Source organism: Schistocerca serialis, chromosome 1 (genome assembly GCF_023864345.2).
Source record: "Schistocerca serialis cubense isolate TAMUIC-IGC-003099 chromosome 1, iqSchSeri2.2, whole genome shotgun sequence".
NCBI lineage: Eukaryota > Metazoa > Arthropoda > Insecta > Orthoptera > Acrididae > Schistocerca > Schistocerca serialis.
The window spans coordinates 375795934-375817415 of NC_064638.1; the positions used below are offsets into that span (position 1 = coordinate 375795934).

Below are 21482 nucleotides of genomic sequence, written 5' to 3' on the forward strand. Positions count from 1 at the left end.
AACACGCCTCGTAATATCCCACAAATAATGCTTTGTCAATGGCTGCGACAGAACTACGATCTTCCCGTGGGAGGCGCAATGAAATGTTTTGAAAGTGAAGATACACACGGTAAATACTGGACGAAATTAAAATTATCTTATGTCTTAAAGAGCCCTTATTAGTGGCTGATGGGCTCCAATTGCTGTCCTCAGCCCATTCCAGACATTACCCGTAACATATCCAGGTCTGAGCTGACGGCTTATTATTTTGTTGCATTATGCCCATCTCGCCCTGTGTGTTGTTCGTGAAAGTTAAGATCAATCTCTTCATATATATTCTACCCTTATATACTTATTACTTATTCTACCCTTACAAACTATTTGTCCACGTGCGATATTCAATGCACACAGTCAGTGCATGTCACAAATGCATCCAGATATGATCTTAGAGTAAAAAGAGCCCTGACCAGAAGTTCCATGTTTTCAGTCTGTGACAATAGTGTCCAGTGTTACCATGAAGCGTGGCCTTTTAGTGTTTGAGAGCTGTAACGTGTTTGCACGACGACACATGTACTGCGGATGTGGGACATACTATGCATCCTATCTTGATCAAGAAGTTAGTATTAGTATGATTACATTTAGATTCTAAATATCCACGGCGTTATGTATTTTCTAGACCCACAGCAGTTTTGGCATAATAGAGGTTTTGTAATTGACAAACACGTGAATTGATATGGGCGTGCACAATATGCAAGTAACCTTCATATGGACATTCATTTCCTCCTCGTTAAGTACACGAATGGAGTTAAGACGGAAATTGGTTAATACTGTTACGGCGTCCTTCCACCACGATTCGGGAAGCGGAGTATATATGTAACTGTAGAACAGTATTCTTCCTGAAAGCGACAAAACAGTGAAGACATTTTCAAAAATTGTCGAGAAAGTAACGAACTCAATATTGGTTAGCCATCGCAGCAGTAATGGGATACCTAGTAAAGCACAGTTTGGATTTCAAAAATGCTGTTCCACTGAGACAGCAATATACAATTTCACTGCCCACATAATAGAGTCTTTAAATAGTAAAATGTCACCAATAGGAGTTTTCTGTAACTTATCCAAACCGTTTGATTGTGTGAACCAAGATACTATGTTACAGAAATTACAATTCTATGGTATAAATGGAACAGCGTATGAGTGGTTTAGGTCACGCATACAGAACAGGAAGCAAACAATTTCTTTATATGGTTTAAGTGATTTAAGGAAGTTTCCCATAGCATCTAACTGGGATGAAATAACATTAGATGTTCCACAGGGTTCGATCGTGAGTACCCTTCTGTTCTTGATATATGTGAATGACCTCCCTCCTTATCTGAAACAAGAAGCTAAACTGACACTTTTTGATGATGAAACGAGCATAATTATTAATCCAGTAAAGGAAACTTCAATAGAAAATGATACAAATAATGTGTTTGGAAAAGTTATTCATTGGTTTTCTGCGAATGGGCTTGCTCTGAACTTTGAAAAAAAAAGGAAAGAAACATACTACAACCAGTTTTCTACTGCCAGGAGTACAGTTCCTTCAAAAAATATAACACATCAGCAGAAGTCAGTAGCCAGGATAGAGAATACTAAGCTTTTGGGTGTACAATATTAATGAGAATCTTACTTGGAAAATTCATATTTTGGATCTCCTAAAGCGACTAGGTTCAGCAACTTTTGCAATCAGAATAACTGCTAATTTTGAGGATACGGAAATTAGCAAGCTAACATACTTTGCATACTTTCATTCTTTGATGTCATATGGAATAATATCTTGGGTTAACTCAACACTTAGGCAACGAGTATTCACTGCTCAAAAGAAAGTGGCTAGAATAATGTGTTGGACTCATAGTCGTACATCTTGTAGGCATCTCTTTAAAAGTTCACAACAACATGGACCAGTTTAAAAACAACAGTGACATTCATGATTGCCGGCCATTGTGACCGAGAGGTTCTAGGTGCTTCAGTCCGGCACCGCGCTGCTGCAACATTCGCAGGTTCGAATCCTGCCTCGGGCTTGGCTGTGTGTGATGTCCTTAGATTAGTTAGGTTTAAGTAGTTCTAAGTCTAGGGGACCGATGACCTCAGATGTTACGTCCTACAGTGTTCAGAGCCAATTGAACCATTTTGAACATTCATGATTATAATGGCAGAAGAAAAAATACTTACACTATCCTCTGCTAATCTTTGGCACAGAAAGGGGTAAAATATGCCGCTGTAAAACTTTTCGATGAATCACCAGATGAAATAAAATGTCCGACAGGCAGCAGTAACAGTTTTAATAATAAATTGATATCGTATCACCTTGACATAGATGAATTGTTGAATAATAGTAATAAATAAACCTATAGGTATAATATGTGCATTTTGTGCTGTTTAAGGGAATGGGGTACGTAATAAAAATTTTAAGCTTAATATATACACACATTTCATGTGTGCATTTCTTATGCACTTGACACGTTCCACATCATAACGGTTACCATGAGATTGATAAATGAAACTCGTAACTAACTAACTAACGCTTTTACAACATGACGCCATTCCATACCTGGTCAATGTGAAACAACACGGTCGGTGCAGTTCCGTCGATCTCAGAGTTCCTGGGCATGATGTGGACAACAATGGGAGGTAATGCACGTGGGCTGCGAAATAAATTCCCGAAGGCGTCAGGCTGTCAACCTACTGTCGCCCAGGGCGTAACGTTGCCGTCGCAATCGAATCAGACGTATCAGCAAGGAGAGCAACGCAAAACCAGCGAACACGGACGCCAGCCCCCCTCCCCGAGACCGAGGGCTCTCCAGCTGATGATTCACGGCCAGCAGTCAAGGGCCGCAGACGAAGGAAGGGGCGGGTGCGCGACTCTGCCAGAAAGGCTGCGGCGGACCGCGGAGGGTCTGTTGGTCGCCTATTACCGCCGCGGTGGTTGCCCATTGTGGACGCTTCCGGCACGTGCCGCCGCTACAAAGCCCGTCAACAAAGCACTGGCAAGACCACACGCCGAACCGAGCCTGGCAGTCGAATGTGTCTCGGCAGCGCAGCGTCCACCATCTGTCCCCATCCCTCGCTCTACAGCATTTGCGGCTAATGAGCCCCTCGCGGCAAAGGACGTAATATTTCTGGCTTTACAACCACGATATTCAAGTATAAGAAGCTCTTCTGGAGCCGTTGAGAAGGCAGCAGTGGGAAAATGACGTAATGTGGTGTGAGGTACTGATAACAGATGGTTTGTTCGGTACGGGTATCGTGAGAAAGACCGCCTAAATTGTAGCCCTTCTCCGCGATTAGTTGCTGCATTCGGAAGTTGTGCGCCAAAATGATGATCTTCTGTTATTAATATTAGACAACCTAACAGCGTTTGGATTCCGTAGAAACACTGGAACACGTGAGGCAATACTGACCTTACGACTTATCTTAGAAGAAAGATTAAGGAAAGGCAAACCTACGTTTCTAGCATTTGTAGACTTAGAGAAAGCTTTTGACAATGTTGACTGGAATACTCTCTTTCAAATTCTAAAGGTGGCAGGGGTAAATTACAGGGAGCGAAAGGCTATTTACAATTTGTACAGAAACCAGATGGCAGTTATAAGAGTCGAGGGACATGAAAGGGAAGCAGTGGTTGGGAAGGGAGTAAGACAGGGTTGTAGCCTCTCCCCGATGTTGTTCAATCTGTATATTGAGCAAGCAGTAAAGGAAACAAAAGAAAAATTCGGCGTAGGTATTAAAATTCATGGAGAAGAAATAAAGACTTTGAGGTTCGCCGATGACATTGTAATTCTGTCAGAGACAGCAAAGGACTTGGAAGAGCAGTTGAATGGAATGGACAGTGTCTTGAAAGGAGGATATAAGATGAACATCAACAAAAGCAAAACAAGGATAATGGAATGTAGTCAAATTAAGTCGGGTGATGCTGAGGGAATTAGATTAGGAAATAAGGCACTTAAAGTAGTAAAGGAGTTTTGCTATTTGGGGAGCAAAATAACTGATGATGGTCGAAGTAGAGAGGATATAAAATGTAGGCTGGCAATGGCAAGGAAAGCGTTTCTGAAGAAGAGAAATTTGTTAACATCCAGTATTGATTTAAGTGTCAGGAAGTCATTTCTGAAAGTATTCGTATGGAGTGTAGCCATGTATGGAAGTGAAACATGGACGATAAATAGTTTGGACAAGAAGAGAATAGAAGCTTTCGAAATGTGGTGCTACAGAAGAATGCTGAAGATTAGATGGGTAGATCACATAACTAATGAGGAAGTATTGAATAGGATTGGGGAGAAGAGAAGTTTGTGGCACAACTTGACCAGAAGAAGGGATCGGTTGGTAGGACATGTTCTGAGGCATCAAGGGATCACCAATTTAGTATTGGAGGGCAGCGTGGAGGGTAAAAATCGTAGAGGGAGACCAAGAGATGAATACACTAAGCAGATTCAGAAGGATGTAGGTTGCAGTAGGTACTGGGAGATGAAGAAGCTTGCACAGGATAGAGTAGCATGGAGAGCTGCATCAAACCAGTCTCAGGACTGAAGACCACAACAACAACAACAACAACAGCGTATTTTCTTGTGTTTCAAATAAAAGCGTCTCACAATAGCGTGCGATCATTCCATTATTTTACACGTATTAATAACCAGCAGAATAATAAACAACTGCTAAACGAAAAGACAGACAAAGCACTTAGGTGATCTTCGGAACGCGCCTAACTTAGAAGGCGGACGAAATGGTTCTGCTGTAAATAAGATATAGTTGATTCTACAGTGTCGAAGGACAGACACGTTGTCTGCCGCGGTCGGTGTCAGTTAAGGCTTTATTAGTAATCTATCGTTTGTAAATATCATCTCTGGTTCGACTGTGTCAGAGAGCAGATATGCTGTCTGTCGCGGCTTCGGTTAAGACTTGATTTAGTAATGCCTAATTTGTAAATATCAGAGCTGTAATTGCGGAAATACGCAGTTCATTATTTTGTTGAAGAATGGAAATTATTGTGACACTAAAATGGAATGTAATTGTAGAGTTTCTCGTGTTCTACAAATAAAAAGTGCGGGACATGCCATATAAACAATCTAATTGGAAATTTAATTATCACGTAATATCAATTTCGCGCTAGGAGATTCTTACAGCTTCTGCGCAGGGGACAACAACTATAGAAGACTGCAGGTTGATGAACATTTATTAGATTCAAATGGTTCAAATGGCTCTGAGCACTATGGGACTCAACTTCTCAGGTCATTATTCCCCTAGAACTTAGAACTACTTAAACCTAACTAACCTAAGGACAGCACACACATCCATGCCCGAGGTAGGATTCGAACCTGCGACCGCAGCGGTCTCACGGTTCCAGACTGCAGCGCCTAGAACCGCACGGCCACTTCGGCCGGCAACATTTATTAGAACTTACGCATTCCACTCAGGGCGATGGAAGCAAACAGGCACCTCGCGTATACCGCATCTACGTACAAATGAGATCAGTGACACGTCATCTGACGTAACACAGAGGAGGTACGAAGGAGAGAAATATTTTCGAGACAAAGGGTTTATAATACGCACGTATACGTATCACCCTCTCCCTCTCTCAGTTTCAACTTGCCGTAACGATCCAGTTTTCCACCCTCTGTCTTTTCACATGCGCTGAGAACTGCAGGTAACACACACACACACACACACACACACACACACACACACACACACACACACACACACAAAGCTCAAAGCGACCATCAGTAACGCTGAGACTTCAAGAATTGTTCTTTCTTTCCGTTTTTTTCTCCTGAATCATCAATCTTCTGGCGGGTTTGATGTGGTTCGCATCGATTTCCTTTCCCGTGGAAATCACTTCGTCTCGTAGTAGCGCCTACACCTAATGTCTTTAATTATTTCTTGTACTTGTGTAAATGGTTAGCCCGAACTTCATCGATCAGTGCAACGGCAATACAAAACAATCCTAAATCCGTTACAGCTCTACCCATTACTGCAGTGCAAGTCTTATAACACTAAAATAATCGTCACCACTATTGCGCTCTTGCTGCAGGCGACAAAGTTCTGGGCGTTACTGAATCTGTCTTGACTAAAGACCTCCAAATTATTGTCAAATACTTCCGCAACTGGAGGTTACAGCCAAGTGATGCCAAAATCAGTAGTCACCAGTTTGTACCTTAATAACAAGCTCTTGAACAAAGATACAAAGGCATATTTTATAGAGGAGTAGCTGAGGCATAACAGAACTCCACTTTAACTATGAGTCGCTCCTGACAGGCCGCTCAGCTTTAATGGGCACTTGCTAACAGTCACAAAGATAAAAACAAAAATAACATTTTGCAGAACCTTTGTGGTACGACGCGTGGTTCTTCTGTTCCAACACTTCCTCTGTGGGACTGGTGTATCCTGACGCAGAATATTGCGCTGCATCACCACAGGAACAATCACAAAGGCTCCAACTTACCGGTTACTTAGTTTCAACCACATGGCTACCCCCTCCCCCTCCCATTTGTGCGGAGAGAATCTGCTCTCAAGCAGGAGTTTACAAAAGTAACTGATAATCCTTATCCTCCAGTGCATGAAGACGTTCCTGCACTTCATAAAAGTGGACTTTACACCCGGCATCCACCTCTATTAGGTACAAAATTTTTGATAGACGACGGAGTAATAGTAACAGACCGACGGGCAGAAATGTGGCTTAACGATGATATCCCTCAACCGCATAAGATGCCCTGCATCTCGTCCACGGTACCATTTTTTGAAGAGCTCAACAGAATGATACATAGTGTAAGATGTGTTGACTCAGTGTACAAATGGTAATCAACAAGATCGCCCAACTGTGATTGTGGTTCAGCATACTATACTTGCGTGTCGAATATGGTCATTTGCTGACAATCTGAAAGAGTTCCATATGGCAACAAGGACAACGCTTAGATACATTCGGCAGTTGGATATATGTCTGAAGACTTTCCGTGCTTTGTCAATACTGTAAATTTAATTAACTTATAATTATGAATTTATGTGTATGCTATATGAATGTGTATGTACTGTTAAAGCAAACTTTTTTTGCGTGATGTGATATTAGCCATAGTTTAAATCCACGCATATTATAAAAATTGTGGGACGTGTGTCTGTGTGTGTTTTTGTGTGTGTTCCAATCGCCTCGAACACCAATGGGCCGATTTCAACCAAACTTGGTACTCTTACCACTTACTGCCTGGAAAGAATCGCTGTGAGGGTAAGAACCATCTGCCTATCACACTTTATTCATCCAGAATCTGAGAATGAGAGCAGTGTCTTGCAGCAAACTTTACACATGATTTCAAAGCTTTACGGAATTTTTCTAGCTGACACGATGAAAGAAAAAAAAGTTTAAGACTTATTATATTTTCGATGTTCTTGCAGTACAAACTGCCATATCAGCAATGACGTTTAAGATGTCATATATTTACTATTAACTGGATTCTCAACACATTTTTCAGACAGTGTGCACATATACCTGCAGAATTATATCTTTGTATAAAAATAGTTTACGAGGTATGATGTCGTAAACACTGAGACGGTTCAAATGGCTCTGAGCACTATGGGACTTCACTGCTGAGGTTATCAGTCCCCTAGAACTTAGAACTACTTAAACCTAACTAACCTAAGGACATCACACACATCCATGCCCGAGGCAGGATTCGAACCTGCGACTAAACACTGAGATGCGTGAGAAACCACCGCATCATGTATGATGTTTAAATTTATTACTTCTTGCTAACTTCTCAGCATATCTCGCAGAAAGTATTCACATATGCCACTGAATATACGTACGAATTTATATCACTGGACGACAAATATTTAGGACGTACGACGTAACAAACATTGAGCTGTGTGGAAACAAAACTGCAGTGCGAAATTCGCTACAGATACAGGTAAAATATGTACACAAAAATGTGTGAATTATGTTAAATACTTGTGAAGTATGTGTGGCATGTGTGTCTGGGGGCAAAGCTGCGAATAAACTTCTCCTAAGCCCGTGGATCGATTTAAACCAAACTTCGTACACATATTACTTGCTACCTGGAAAGAAGTGCTGTGGTGGCAAGAACCAGTAACATCCTATTGGGGTGGGAGTGATAACGTGTAGAGAGATTTGTTGATCCATTCCGAATAACAGGAATTTTCCAAGTCTGCAAAATAGCTATTACTTGCTCCAATCACCTCATCATTAGAAGAAAATCTTTGTCCTGCCAGCCGTTTCTTCATATTGGGGAACAAATAGTAGTCCGATGGAATCATGTATGGAGAATAGGGAGGATGTGAAACGAGTTGGAATCCTATTTCCATTAATTTTGCGACCACAACTGCTGAGGTGTGTGCTGGTGCATTGTCGTGATGTAAAAGGACTTTTTTCCAGTCCAATCGCCGGCGTTTTTCTTGCAGCTCGGTTTTCAAACGGTCCAATAACGATGACTAATATGCACTTGTAATAGCTTTACCCTTTTCCAGATAGTCGATGAGGATTATCCCTTGCGAATCCCAAAAGACAGTCCCCATAACCCTTACGGCCGAAGGACTGGTCTTCGCCTCTTTTGGTGCAGATTCTCCCTTGGTAAGACGTTGTTTAGATTGTTGTTTCGTCTCAGGAGTATAGCAATTTATCCATGTTTCACCCACAGTGACGAAACTACGCTTAAAGTCCTGCGGATTCTTCCTGAACAGCTGCAAACCATGCTTGCAACACTTCACACGATTCCGTTTTTGATCAAGCGTTAGCAATCGCAGAACCCATCTTGCGGATAACTTTCTCATGTCCAAATGTTTATGCAAAATATTATATATCCGTTCATTCGAGATGCCCACAGCAGTAGAAATCTCACGCACCTTAACTCTTCTGTCATCCATCACCATATCATGGATTTTATCAATGATTTCTGGAGTCGTAACCTCCACAGGGCGTCCAGAACGTTCCAGTATCACTTGTGCCCATATGGCCATTCCGAAAATTTTGAAACTATTTACAAACTGTTCTAATCGAAGGTGCGGAGTCACCGTAATGTTTATAAAGCTTATCTTTAGTCTCCTGAGGCGTTTTGCCTTTCATAAAGTAATGTTTAATCTCCACACGAAATTCTTTTTCGTCCATTTTTTGACAATCACTCGACTTCCTCGATTCACACGAATACCAAACACAAAGAAATAGACCAATATGGCTGAAACTTGGTGTGCGTTATTTCCAAAGATGCTAGTAACTAAACATGACCTCGATACGCGCCGGTGGTACCATCTTTCGGACTTTGCACGGACTTCTCAAACGCCCCTCGTATGTAAGCGGAGCAGCGGCGAATAGGGAAACATTCTAGCGACGATGCGGACAGCTAATGGAGAAACCCGCTGAGCTAAGCAGCTTTAACAAAGAGCAGATTCTTGCGGTCCGGCGGGAACGAGTGTCTCTGACACGGTGAAGTACGTTTGCTACTGTCGTGAGCGTGTATGAAGGACCGTTAAACCACACCACGAGTAGGCGACGACGCACTGGACGTACACGTCTCCTCACAGAACAAGGCGTTCGGAGTATTGTCCACTCTGTAAATCAAAATATGCAGCGATCTGCAGCAGGACTTACTACAGAATACAACGCTTTTGCAGGCACAAGTGTTTCGGAGCACATCGTTCAGTGCACACTGTTGAACAAGAGGCTCCGCGGTAGACGACCTGTACATGTTCCTATGGTGACCCAGCTACAGCGTCAGTTACGTATGCAGTGGGTACGGGACCATCGAGATTGGATCGTGGATCAATCCAAACGTATCACTTGGTCGATTGAATCACGTTTCGCGTGGTATCAGGTCGATATAATGAATTGATCGTGTCTGGACGCATCGTTATCCAAGTGCACTGCTGCACGAGGCAGGCACAATACTGCGGACGCAGTCCGGTGGGGCAGTATTATGCTGTGGGGGACATTGAGTTGGGCTTCCATGGAATCAGTTGTGGTAGTTGACGGCACCACGGCAGCTGTGAGCTACGTGAACATTATTACGGACCACCTGCATCCCTTCAAGCTGGATGTCTTCCCCGACTGCAATGGCATCTTCTAGCAGGGGAAGTGTGCATATGTCTAAGTCGTACGTCAGAATTTTCGTGGTACATTGGTTTCATGAGCGTGAAAGTGAACTCACGTTCATTTCTTGGCCAACAAATTCGCGTGAACTTAACTCAATTGAAAACATGTGAAACGCTATCGGGCGCCAGTACCGCGCCTACAGACCGACAGCCAGTAAGATACAGGTAAGCCCGCCCGGTTGGCCGTGCGGTGGTCCCCGGCACGAATCCGCCCGGCGGATTTGTGTCGAGGTCCGGTGAACCGGCCAGTCTGTAGATGGTTTTTAGGCGGTTTTCCATCTGCCTCGGCGAATGCGGTCTGGTTCTCCTTATTCCGCCTCAGTTACACTACCTCGGCAATTGCTGCGCAAACCAGTTCTCCACGTACGCGTACACCGCCATTACTCTACCACGCAAACATAGGGGTTACACTCGTCTGGTGTGAGACGTTCCCTGGGGGGTCCACCGGGGGACGAACCGCACAATAACCCTGGGTTCGGTGTGGTGCGGCGGAGGGGTTAAGTGGACTGTGGTAGTCGTCGTGGGGTTGTGGACCACTACGGCTGCGGCGGGGACGGAGTCTCCCCGTCGTTTCTAAGTCCCCGGTTAACATACATATATACAAACATACAAGATACAGGTATTGGCTGTCACGCAGTTGCCTGCCAGAGTGGCCGAGCGGTTCTAGGCGCTTCAGTCTGGAACCGCGAGACCGCTACGGTCGCAGGTTCGAAATCTGCCTCGGGCATGGATGTGTGTGTTGTCATTAGGTTAGTTTGGTTTAAGTAGTTCTAAGTTCTAGGGGGCTGATGACCACAGCTGTTAAGTCCCATAGTGCTCAGAGCCATTTGAACCATTTGTCACGCAGTTACTCTAAGTGGGCATTGGGTCCGTTTACCTCCATGCCCCGCAGAATCGCCGCTGTATTGCGTTTCGAATGTGGACCAACACACCATTAAGCACCTCACTAGTGTATATTCTGCACAGAACCAGGTGTCACAGAGTTTACAGTACTCCAATCCTATGCATAAGTAGTTGGATTCGCCCAGACGTCAGTTTTCCGCAGTTTAATTAAATCATTTAATGATGTCAAAACATAAACAGGTCATAGCCGTCTTATTTCCCCATCCTGAACAACCGAAACTCGTGTTGCTAGTTGTCGACGAGGTTTAACAATATAATCATAGTTTTTCCCTCTTCATTCCATGGGCCGACCTAAACCACAGTTGTACTGCACTGTCGGAGATGCGTGTTATAAATCCTCTTCTGGACATAAACGTCGGTTTTCACACTGGGAGCCGGTTCTTCCCGTTTCGGGAGCTTGTCTATTGTTCTCATGAAGTTCAGTTACCGACGTCACGATCCAGCTAACAAGGTAAATTCCCTGACGGTACCGGTAAATCGAAAGCGGGTCCTCCGCTTGGCAGCGAAGACGGATCAGTCGCAAGGCGGACACGAAGAGCCCACTTGTGGACACACGTCAAATCTCGCATTACATCTCCCACGCCCGCATCTCTCCCGATGTCATTAACGAACAGTTCTTACACATATTGAAACGTTCCCTTTGAAAAATTAAGCATAACTGTGCTGGTAAACTTCTACGTTATTTGATTTTCAGGTAAACTTCTACGTTATTTGATTTTCAAACAGCTGAGCAAAACTCAACGTACTCCAACAGTTTTCTCTTTACTTATTCTGATCATCACTAAACTGACACACAACATTTTAGTGCAACGCAATCTGACTTTCAATAATCACTACAAAAGAATGGCCGTGACTAACAATAACCTACACTTTTCATGAATCACTTACCTCACAGAAATCTTTGTTACTCGAATTGCTGCAATACAGCGAGCGCCAATACTGCCAGCTTAATAAAAGATTCTAACTACTGAAGGCTTTAACTACTGATAGGCATAGTTAGCAAATGAAAGATTTTGATAGAGAACAAACAACGTATTTACCTTAATAATGTTCAAAACTCATCATTTATATATATCAATTCATGACATCCATCTTTACAAATTTCCTTTTTCTGGATGACACACGTCCAGATCGTCCGCTTATATTAGCTTCTCAAAACTCTGGCATCTCTCTACCCACATCCACCGCTGCTGGCGGCTCACATCCAACTGCCCAACACTACACAAGAGAATATTGCAACAATGAGTCCACCCAGCCACAGACTGCACAGAGCGCAGTCAGTGACTTTCATACACAGCACTACGTGGCGTTACCGACATAAAAACCTCAACAGCCTACTTACAATATGTATTAGCTATTTATGTGTTCATTGTATTCTACTGCACACGCCATTCACAAGATCTCTTGTATATCTCTTGAATTGCCAGGGACTAAAAATAAAGACGACAACATTTCTTAAGACTTCTAGCATACACAAATGACCGCAAATTTTTTTTTTTTCATGCTCGCAGACTCTTCTCTGATTACAGTTACAAGAGCAAAGTCTAAAAGCGGCGCCGTCTGTCGCTTGGAGACGCTACCCGCTGCCGAAACGAGGTCCTTATTTGGGGGTGTTCTTCCGCCAGGAACGGCGCCATGGCCTCCGTGCTACAGAGTCCCGTTGTGTGCAAATGTGGGCCCTCGTCTCGCCAAGGACACTCCTTACTTGGACGCCGTTCGAGTCCCGGCTGGGCAAGGCGTTCTTTTGCAGCATACGAAACAAGCTGTCCAGTTTAAAATGCTGCACAAATGTTTCCAGAATAAATGAATAAATTCAGTACTTCTACCTATTTGAGCCGATGTTTCTTCTTTCTCAGGCGCGCCAGTCAGTAAATCTAAGAATTTTACTGTACAAACAATATTGCGATTTGAGTACACTCTACTTTTCCTGCAGTGCCGAAACGAAAAACCACCAGTATTGCCACATACATTATGTTGTTCGTCATGGCATTCTTTTTAGGCTAGGCAATAGTCTGCGGTCCTTTGACGAACACTCGCCAATCGATAGGCTAAAAGCGACATCACATCGCATACAAAGCAAAGACACTTCGAATGTCATAATTTTAAGAGTAGGGCTAAATGACATACATCTACATATATACTCCGCTAGCCACCAAGCGGTGTGTGGTGGAGGGCACAATTCGTGCCAAAGTCATATTCCCCCCCACCTGTTCCACTCGCGGATCGTGCAAGGGGAAAACGACTGCCTAAACGCCTCAGTACGAGCTCTAATTTCCCTTATCTTTGAATGGTGATCATTGCGCGATTTGAAAGTTGGTGGTAATAATATATGCTCTACATCCTCGATGAAGATCGGATTTCGGAATTTAGTGAGCAGCCCCTTCCGTTTAGCGGACTGTCTATCTGCAAGTATGTCCCACTTCAAACTTTCTATGTGATTTGTAACGCTCTCGCGATGGCTAAATGTACCAGTCACGTATCTTGCCGCTCTTCTTTGGACCTTCTCAGTCTCTCGAATCAGACCCAACTGGTAAGAGTCCCATACAAACCAACAATACTCCAAGATTGGACGAACTAATGTATTGTAAGCTATTCCCTTGGTTGAAGGACTGCATCGCTTTAGCATTCGTAACAAAGTCCCCGGATTTACCGCTCTCCAGGAAAGCAGTCGCGCTCAGTTCGTACTCTGAACCAAGGTTTGGATTAAACCTGAAATAGAAAGGTCAGAAATATTTAACGAGCAATGGAACGTATATCGAAAAGGCAGGATAGACGTCTTAGGCCGGGGAGTGTTCTATCGAGACTAAAATTGAGCCTGACTGCGAAGTTATCCACATGCGGATGATTGCCCTAGGTGGACACAAGTTAATCACTAAATTTTTCGCCGGCCACCCGATTCTGCCGTAACAATTGTAAAATCATTCAAAGAAAGTGTACGCTCAGTCGCGCGGAAATAGCCCGGTCATGCAATACGAGTATTAGCTCCAGATGACTTTAACCGACCGAGTAGAAACGCAATTGAACGTATATGTATTCACTGCATATCTTCTGCAGCATGTCTGAACACAGTCTCCGAAAACTGTCTTGTGCGTCTAGTTCGACAATCCACAAGTAACGTAAATATTTTGACTTAGTAGGTACAAACAGTCCTGATGTTATCGACAGTGTCACCGTACAGACAAGTATTAGTGATCATGATGTCGTCGTAACATCTAAAGTTAATAAATCCATCAAGAACACTCAGAGAGTTCTTATACTAGAAAGAGCAAATACGCTGTCGTTAGCATGCTACTTAGACAGTGTATGTTTAATATAACTGAGGTAGATGAATTATGGGCAACGTTTAAACATTGTAAATCAGGCTCTAGAGAAGTACGTGCCGAGTTAATCCAAGTACAGAAAAAAAACTATCGCGGTTTAATAACAAAATTCAGTAAAAGATGAAATAGAGATTGCTGTAATTACAGCCCAAAAAAAGAATGCAGAAGTGTGGACAGGTAAATGTTAGTGGAAATACGTGGATCTATAAAAAGATAGAGGCGCGAAGTATACAACTGCTACTATCATTCGGTAGCGGAAGTTCTTGCCGAGCACCCGAGAAAATTCTGCTTCTACGTGAAATCGCAAAGTGGGTCGAAGGGTTTTATCCAGTCACTCGTCAGCCAGTGTGGTGTGGCAACAGAACACAGTAAAAGAAAGTTGAGTTTTAAATTTCAGGTTTAAAAAAATCATTCACACAGACGATCTTACAGGCTTACCATAGTTTGACCGTCGCACAGACCCCTCAGACTTCCATATAGTAGACATAGAAATGGGCATTCCTACATTAAAAGAACTGATTCGCAAAATTTCAGACCAATATCCCTAACATCGGATTGCTGCAGAATTCTTGACCGTATTCGAATATAGTAAATTTCTTTCAGACAGAAAAGATTCTGTCCACTAATCAGCACCTAGTTATTTAGAAAGCATCGCTCGTGAGAAACTCAGCTTGCTCTTTTCTCGCACTATATCCTGTGAACCATGGACGATGGGCAACAGCCAGATTTCCATATTTTTAAATTTCCGGTATGTGTGTGACTCGGTGCCACACTGCAAACTGTTAACGCATACGGAATATGTTCTCAGACAGATGAATGGCTCGAAGACTTTTCAGGTAATACAGCCCAGCTGAGATGTCCTGAAATGTGACTGTACATCAGAGACAAGGGCATCGTCAGTGGTGCCCCAGGTAAGTGTGATAGGGCCCCTCTTGTTCTCTGTATACATAAACGGTCTGATGGACAGAGCAGCAATATGCGAATGTTTGCTGATGACGCTGTGGTTTGCGGGAAGGTGTCATCGTTGAGTGACTATAGGAGGACACAGGATGATTTAGACAGAATTTCTGTTTGGCGTGATGAATTTATTTATTTATTTAATCGTATGAATAGGACCCCCCGCCGGGCAGGCCGTTCACCAGGTGCCGGTCTTTCAATTTGACGCCAATTCGGCGACCTGCAGTCGATGAGGATGATAGGATGATGATGACAGCACAACACCCAATCCCTGGGCGGAGAAAATTCCCCGACCCAGCCGGGAATCGAACCCGGGCCCAAAGGATTGACAATCCGTCACGCTGACCATTCAGCTACCGGGGGCGGACGGCGTGATCAATGACAACTTGCTATAAATGTGGGAAAATGTAAGTCAATACAGATGAGTAGAAAAGACGATCCTGTAACGTTCGAATATAGTATTAGTGGTGTGTGGCATAACACAGTCACATACATTATACAGGCGTAAAGTTTCAAAGCGATGGAACGAACACATAAGGTCGGTTGTAGGAAAAGCGAGTAGCCGACTTCAACTTATTTCGAAAGTTCTAAGAAAGTGTAGCTCATCAAGGAGGCCGGCTATAGAACATTCGTGGGACCCATTCTTGAGCACTGCTTGAGAGTTTGGGACTCCAGCAGGTCGGATTAAAGGAACACATCGAAGCAATTCAGAAGCGTGCTATTGCATTTGTTACAGGTAGGTTCGATCAACACACGAGTTTTAAAAATGCTCTGTGAACTGTGGCGAGAATTCTTGGAAGGAAGACGACATTCATTTCACGAAACGCTATTGAGAAAATTTAGAGAACCGACATTTGCTATTGACTGCAGAATGATTCTACTGACGACAAAATACTGTATATTTCACGTTAAGGATCTCGAAGAAAGATAAGAGAAATTAGGCGCCTTATAGAGGCGAACTGTCAACCCACTAGGGTAGCCGAGAGCGCTAATTCGCTGTTTCCTGGACTCGGGTAGGCGCACCGGTGGATTAACGAGAAGGGCCGGCCAGCCTGGATGCGTTTTAGGCGGTTTTCCACATCTCGCTAGGTGAAAACCGGGCTGGTCCTCACGTTCAGCCTCAGTTACACGACTCACTGACATCTGAACACGTTCGCACTATTTCATGGATTACACTAGACGCAGACAGCTTGGGTACGGTACTTACGTCCCGGAGGAGGGGGGGGGGGGGGTTTCGCGGTAGCAGCAAGAAGGGCATCCGGACACCCTCTGCAACTAACACTGCCAAATCCGTAAATCCGTAATAACAAGACCGACCCCGCGTTGGCGCGGGACAAGGCCCAAAGAAAAAAAGAAAGAAACAGCGGCAAATAGTCAGAGGTCTTTCCCTCGCTTCATTCGCGAGTGAAACAGGGAAGGGAATGACTAGTAGTGGCACCAAGTATGTTCTGTCATTCGCCGTACGGTGACTTGTGGGCTCTGTATGCAGTAACTCAAGATTTGTAATTTCTGATAGGTTCAGCGACTTGGATTTATTCATTTACGAAAAACTGGATTTTTTTTTAGAAAATTCTATGTATGTATAAATTGGAGCTCTCTGCTGAAGCAGGCAGTTCAGCTCGAAGCGTGCTTAATAAACTTGCGTTCAGCGTGAGGAATCGTCGACGACCCTGCTCTCGTAACTGGTACTTGCTTCCGGATTCCATTTAACAGTGTCATAAACAGCAGTTTAGTTCAACAGCGTAATTTCCTCTGTAATGAGGAATACAACTAATGAAAAAATTGTAATCAAAAACAGGCAATAAATTGTGTTAACAGGAGGATGTTCTTTGTTCCTTAGGCAGTTACTTTGTCGTTGCCTGAATGTAAATATGTATTTGTGCGACTGTCTGGCGTTCAACCAACCTTAAATTCATTTGTTATGTTACATGTGCTTTACGTTCGACTCATGGTTTACGCTGTGTGTCAAAGGTCTAGGGTCGCTGGCTCAGCCATTTCCTTTGTAGGTTGTCAGGCAACTACAATTTTCCTGAGCTGTCAGTTTAACATTCTCTTTACTACTTCATGAAATTATTAGAGGGTTCTGGAGCACGTGGCATATTTCAAGTTTATGGTTTCAGTAGTGACAGGATGGTTGTGCGGATGAACGTGAACTAAAATGAGACTGAGCGTGGGTCTACGTGAATTTGCATTTAACATCTTTTTAAGTTTACAGGTTTTAAGCACATTCGTCTTAAATAATTTTGTAAACGGTGTTGTTTACCTTATTCCACCCCACCTCCTCTCTCTCACTCACTCACTCACTCACTCACTCTCTCTCTCTCTCTCTCTCTCTCTCTCTCTCTCTCTCTCTCTCTCTCTCTCTCTCTCACACACACACACACACACCCACACACACACACACACACACACACACACACACACACACACACACACACACGCGCGCGCGCGCCTTTCAAAAGAACGGCCAACATATATTAAGTGTTGCCATGTGTCAGATGTCACCATTCTTTTCCCAGTCACAAGGTGGTTAATTTTACCTTCTTAATATGTTTTCCCCACATCTATGCAGCCAGCCTTAGAGAACTGAAGCTAGAATAAACATTTTCTACGATTTACATTATTATGAGTTCCGAGGTCAAAGTATTTGATACCTGAATTCGCTATGATCTAGGGCCCGGCCGACTTCCATCCCCATCCTTCCCAAATCCGATGAGACCGATGACCTCGCTGTTTGGTCTCTTTCCCCGAATCAACCCTACCCCAAACCCCGCTTTGATCTACGAATTACATCCTAATGTATTTCGGGGATACCCACAATAATGATACATTTAAAACACCTATCTGTGCATGAGATGAGAATCGAACTCACGACCTCCGCTTTACGAGAGAGTAACGCTAATACCAGACAAAGGAAGTCGGCCACGAGAATCGTTCCGAACCATCATCCCTGTCATTCATTGAAGTGTAGATTCTGTCGGATAAGATATGGGAAGCAACCTAAATCGCATAAAATATTATTTTTTTATGTAAGACAACCGTTTTCGACAGCACATTATAAAAAATTTGTCATAACTAAAATATTTTTGACATACCTTTGATAATGTGCAGATTTCTATCTGCTTGACAACTTGGCGTGTGGTTCAACGTAAATGTTTCACAATAATAAAAATTTTAAGACCTGAAGACGACAGCAAAAACTGTTGAAACCGGTTGTCTTAAATAAAGAAATATTTTATGCGGTCTAGGCCGTTGCATGTTTTTTAGCAAGTAAAACAGATCGCTCCATCAGTATTCACAGAGTGAGAAAATTCTATCTTATGAGAAGATGGTGGAAGGTCGGCGAAGGAGGTCAAACTGAAACACACCAGGATCGCACGCTACGATCCTAATTCCTTCCACTTAACTTAGTTTACGTATGACGAGCGATATTATGTCGTGCGCTGCATATGACGCATCCTTGGGCAAGGTCAAACCGCACGATGTGCAGTAACTGGCCGCAGCCTGCGACCCATGAGGCACTTGGGGGAGAGGTCAGAGGCTCAACTCGGGACGCTGGTGCAAAGCACCTTGGCCAGCAGCCCAACTGCAACGCTTCTCACCTTGCTGCTGGCTAAACACCGAGGACAAAGTTTCTTACACCAACAGCGCTGGCAGACGAAGCAACAGACGTCACGAAACTAACAGTATGGTTCTGTAACTGTGATAAATGGTTTGTGGCCGAATTACGCCATTTCAGATGTAAAAACAGAATAAAGAAAAAAAACCACCAGTTATTCCCCATCATGTAAGTCGTTTATAGTAAATCGTGATTCAGATATACAAGTTTAAATACACCAGGTAACCTAAAACTATAGTGAATGTTTGCTACCATCCCTGTCAGGTGTGACTAGGGTATACAAGTAAATGTACCAGGATACCAGAACAAAGGAGAACAAAATTTTCCCTCTGCGAAGGAGTGTGTGTTGATATGAAACTACCTGGCATGTTAAAACTGAGTGCCAGACCGAGGCTCGAGCTGGGGACCTTAGCCTTTCGCGGCAAAGTGCTCTACCGACTGAAGTACCCAAACACGACTCACGACCCGTCCTCCCAGCTTTACTCCCGCCAGTGCTTCACCTCCTTCCTTCCGAACTTCACAGAAGCTCTCCTGCGAAACTTGGAAGACTAGCACTCCTGGAAGGAAGGACACATGGTTTAGCTGTAGCCTGGAGGATGTTTCAAGAATGAAATTTTCCCTCTGCAACGGAGAGTGCGCTGATACGAAATTTCCTGGCAGATTAAAACTGTGTGCCGAGACTCGAACTCGGAACCTTTGCCTTTCGCGGGCAAGCGCATTAGCGACTTTTTTTTTTAGTTTTATAACGGAAAAGAAAATAGGAGGAAACAAGGCGTCCATCGCCGGCTCATTGTAAGAAAGCACACGAAAAACAGTGCCTTGCAATGAGCCAGTGAGTGAATCCAGAATGTCTACTTGATAAATAGCAACATAGTCCCCTGAGTACCTCTGACATAAATTTAGCGTTTCAACCGAACGTTATCTTCATACTACCCGTCTCGCACCTGAAACACACCAAGTAGCCGGAGGGTCTTCGAATAATGCTTCTAAATAATTGGCGAAACTTGTTCTACATCGGCTGAGCTACCCAAGCTTGACTCACGAGCCGAATTTTGGAAGGTAGGAGATAAGGTACTGGCTGTGAAGACCGGTCGTGAGTCGTTCTTTGGTAACTAGGTCGGTAGAGCACTTGTCCCGGAAGGCAAATGCCTCGAGTTCGAGTCTCGGTAGGGCAGACCGTTTTAATTTGACAGAAAGTTTCAAAGGAGGAAGTTTACTACCAACGCTGTGAAATGTAATTACGATATACAAGCAAATGTAACCAGATTACCTAAAAACCGCCGTTGTCAGGTGGTGCGCGTTGTTACAACTGAGAAATCGCCACAAGCTCTGCGATTATACGTGATACCGTGTGTTCGGTGTTACTATTTCGATGAAACGGTATCGCCAAATCATGTACATACTGACTTATACACCAGTCTTACTGGTACATTGCCGGCCGCTGTGACCGAGCAGTTCTAGGCGCTTCAGTCCGAAACCGCGATGCTGCTACGGTCGCAGGTTCGAATCCTGCCTCGGGCATGGATGTGTGTAATGTCCTTGGGTTAATTTGGTTTAAGTAGTTCTAAGTCTAGGGGACTAATGACCTCAGATGTTAAGTCCTGTAGTGCTTAGAGCCTTTTGAACCATTTTTACTGGTATACTGCGTAACCTCAGTCTGGCTGACAGTTGGAGCACCATTAGCCACGCTCCCATTGTGAAGTGGTATCTTAGAAAGTAAAGCTATTCTTAAGGTTTAAGTGACAGATAATCTGAGCACCACACTGTTTTGTTAATATGCGGTCACCTTTCTCCGACTTGTGAGCTGGTCGATCAAGTTAGTGACAATGGAATCTGTTCATTAATATGTAATCCGAACAGCGGAATAACTTACCATTTAAGAACTGATTCTGAGCGTCTCGGTCATATTTGTTGCGAAGTTTTCTTAATATTATTGTATGAGCACCAATACTGGTTGTACTTCAAGTCCACGTAGGAGCCTTCCTTTCTTTCCTGACCCATTCTTTGTAACGTGTTGTTTGGCACAAGGGCATCATTAGCTGTTTCTTCTAGTCCCTTCAATGTGAAGTTCATCACATTCTACAATAACAAAACACATACTTCGCCAACATATTGTACAGGCCGATACAATTGTGACACAAGATTTGCTTTCAATGCCCTGTTTATTATTCTTCAATTTCAAAACCTTCTTCTGAGCTGTCTACATCTGCCATGAATATTAGGCTAAAACCAAAATATTTAAATTATTTCAGTCTATTTAACATTCCCTTATTTACACAGATTTTGTTCAGTGAGGGGTCTGCTTTCGTCAGTCGATATTTCCATAGAGTATTTACCTGAAATATTTCCAAGATTACGGATACATCTTTGTATAAAGTCTTCTGCAATTACTGCCAAACTCAGTGTTCTGTTAGTGGATTTCCACTGATTGTGATGTAGCCCTGTTTTGTTGCCCCGAAATGTGCCATAACAGCCGTCATAGAGGTACTGATGAAGAGAATTAATCCACATACAAGCCTGACTACCTTAAAAAACTGTTTACAGCTTGACACTTCGTCGTTAGTTCTAAATGCGATTAGCGTTTTCGT

General features: G+C 43.5%; 1 protein-coding gene across 1 annotated transcript in view; it reads right to left on the reverse strand.

Moving 5' to 3' along the window:
* Positions 1 to 2626, reverse strand: part of LOC126474384 (ankyrin-3-like) — a 186811-nt gene extending 184185 nt beyond the window's left edge. Inside the window, exon 1 of the mRNA XM_050101887.1 lies at positions 2567 to 2626. Within this exon, the coding sequence (XP_049957844.1) occupies positions 2567 to 2626 (60 nt within the window). The remainder of the gene's footprint in view (positions 1 to 2566) is intronic.
* Positions 2627 to 21482: the final 18856 nt, after the last annotated feature.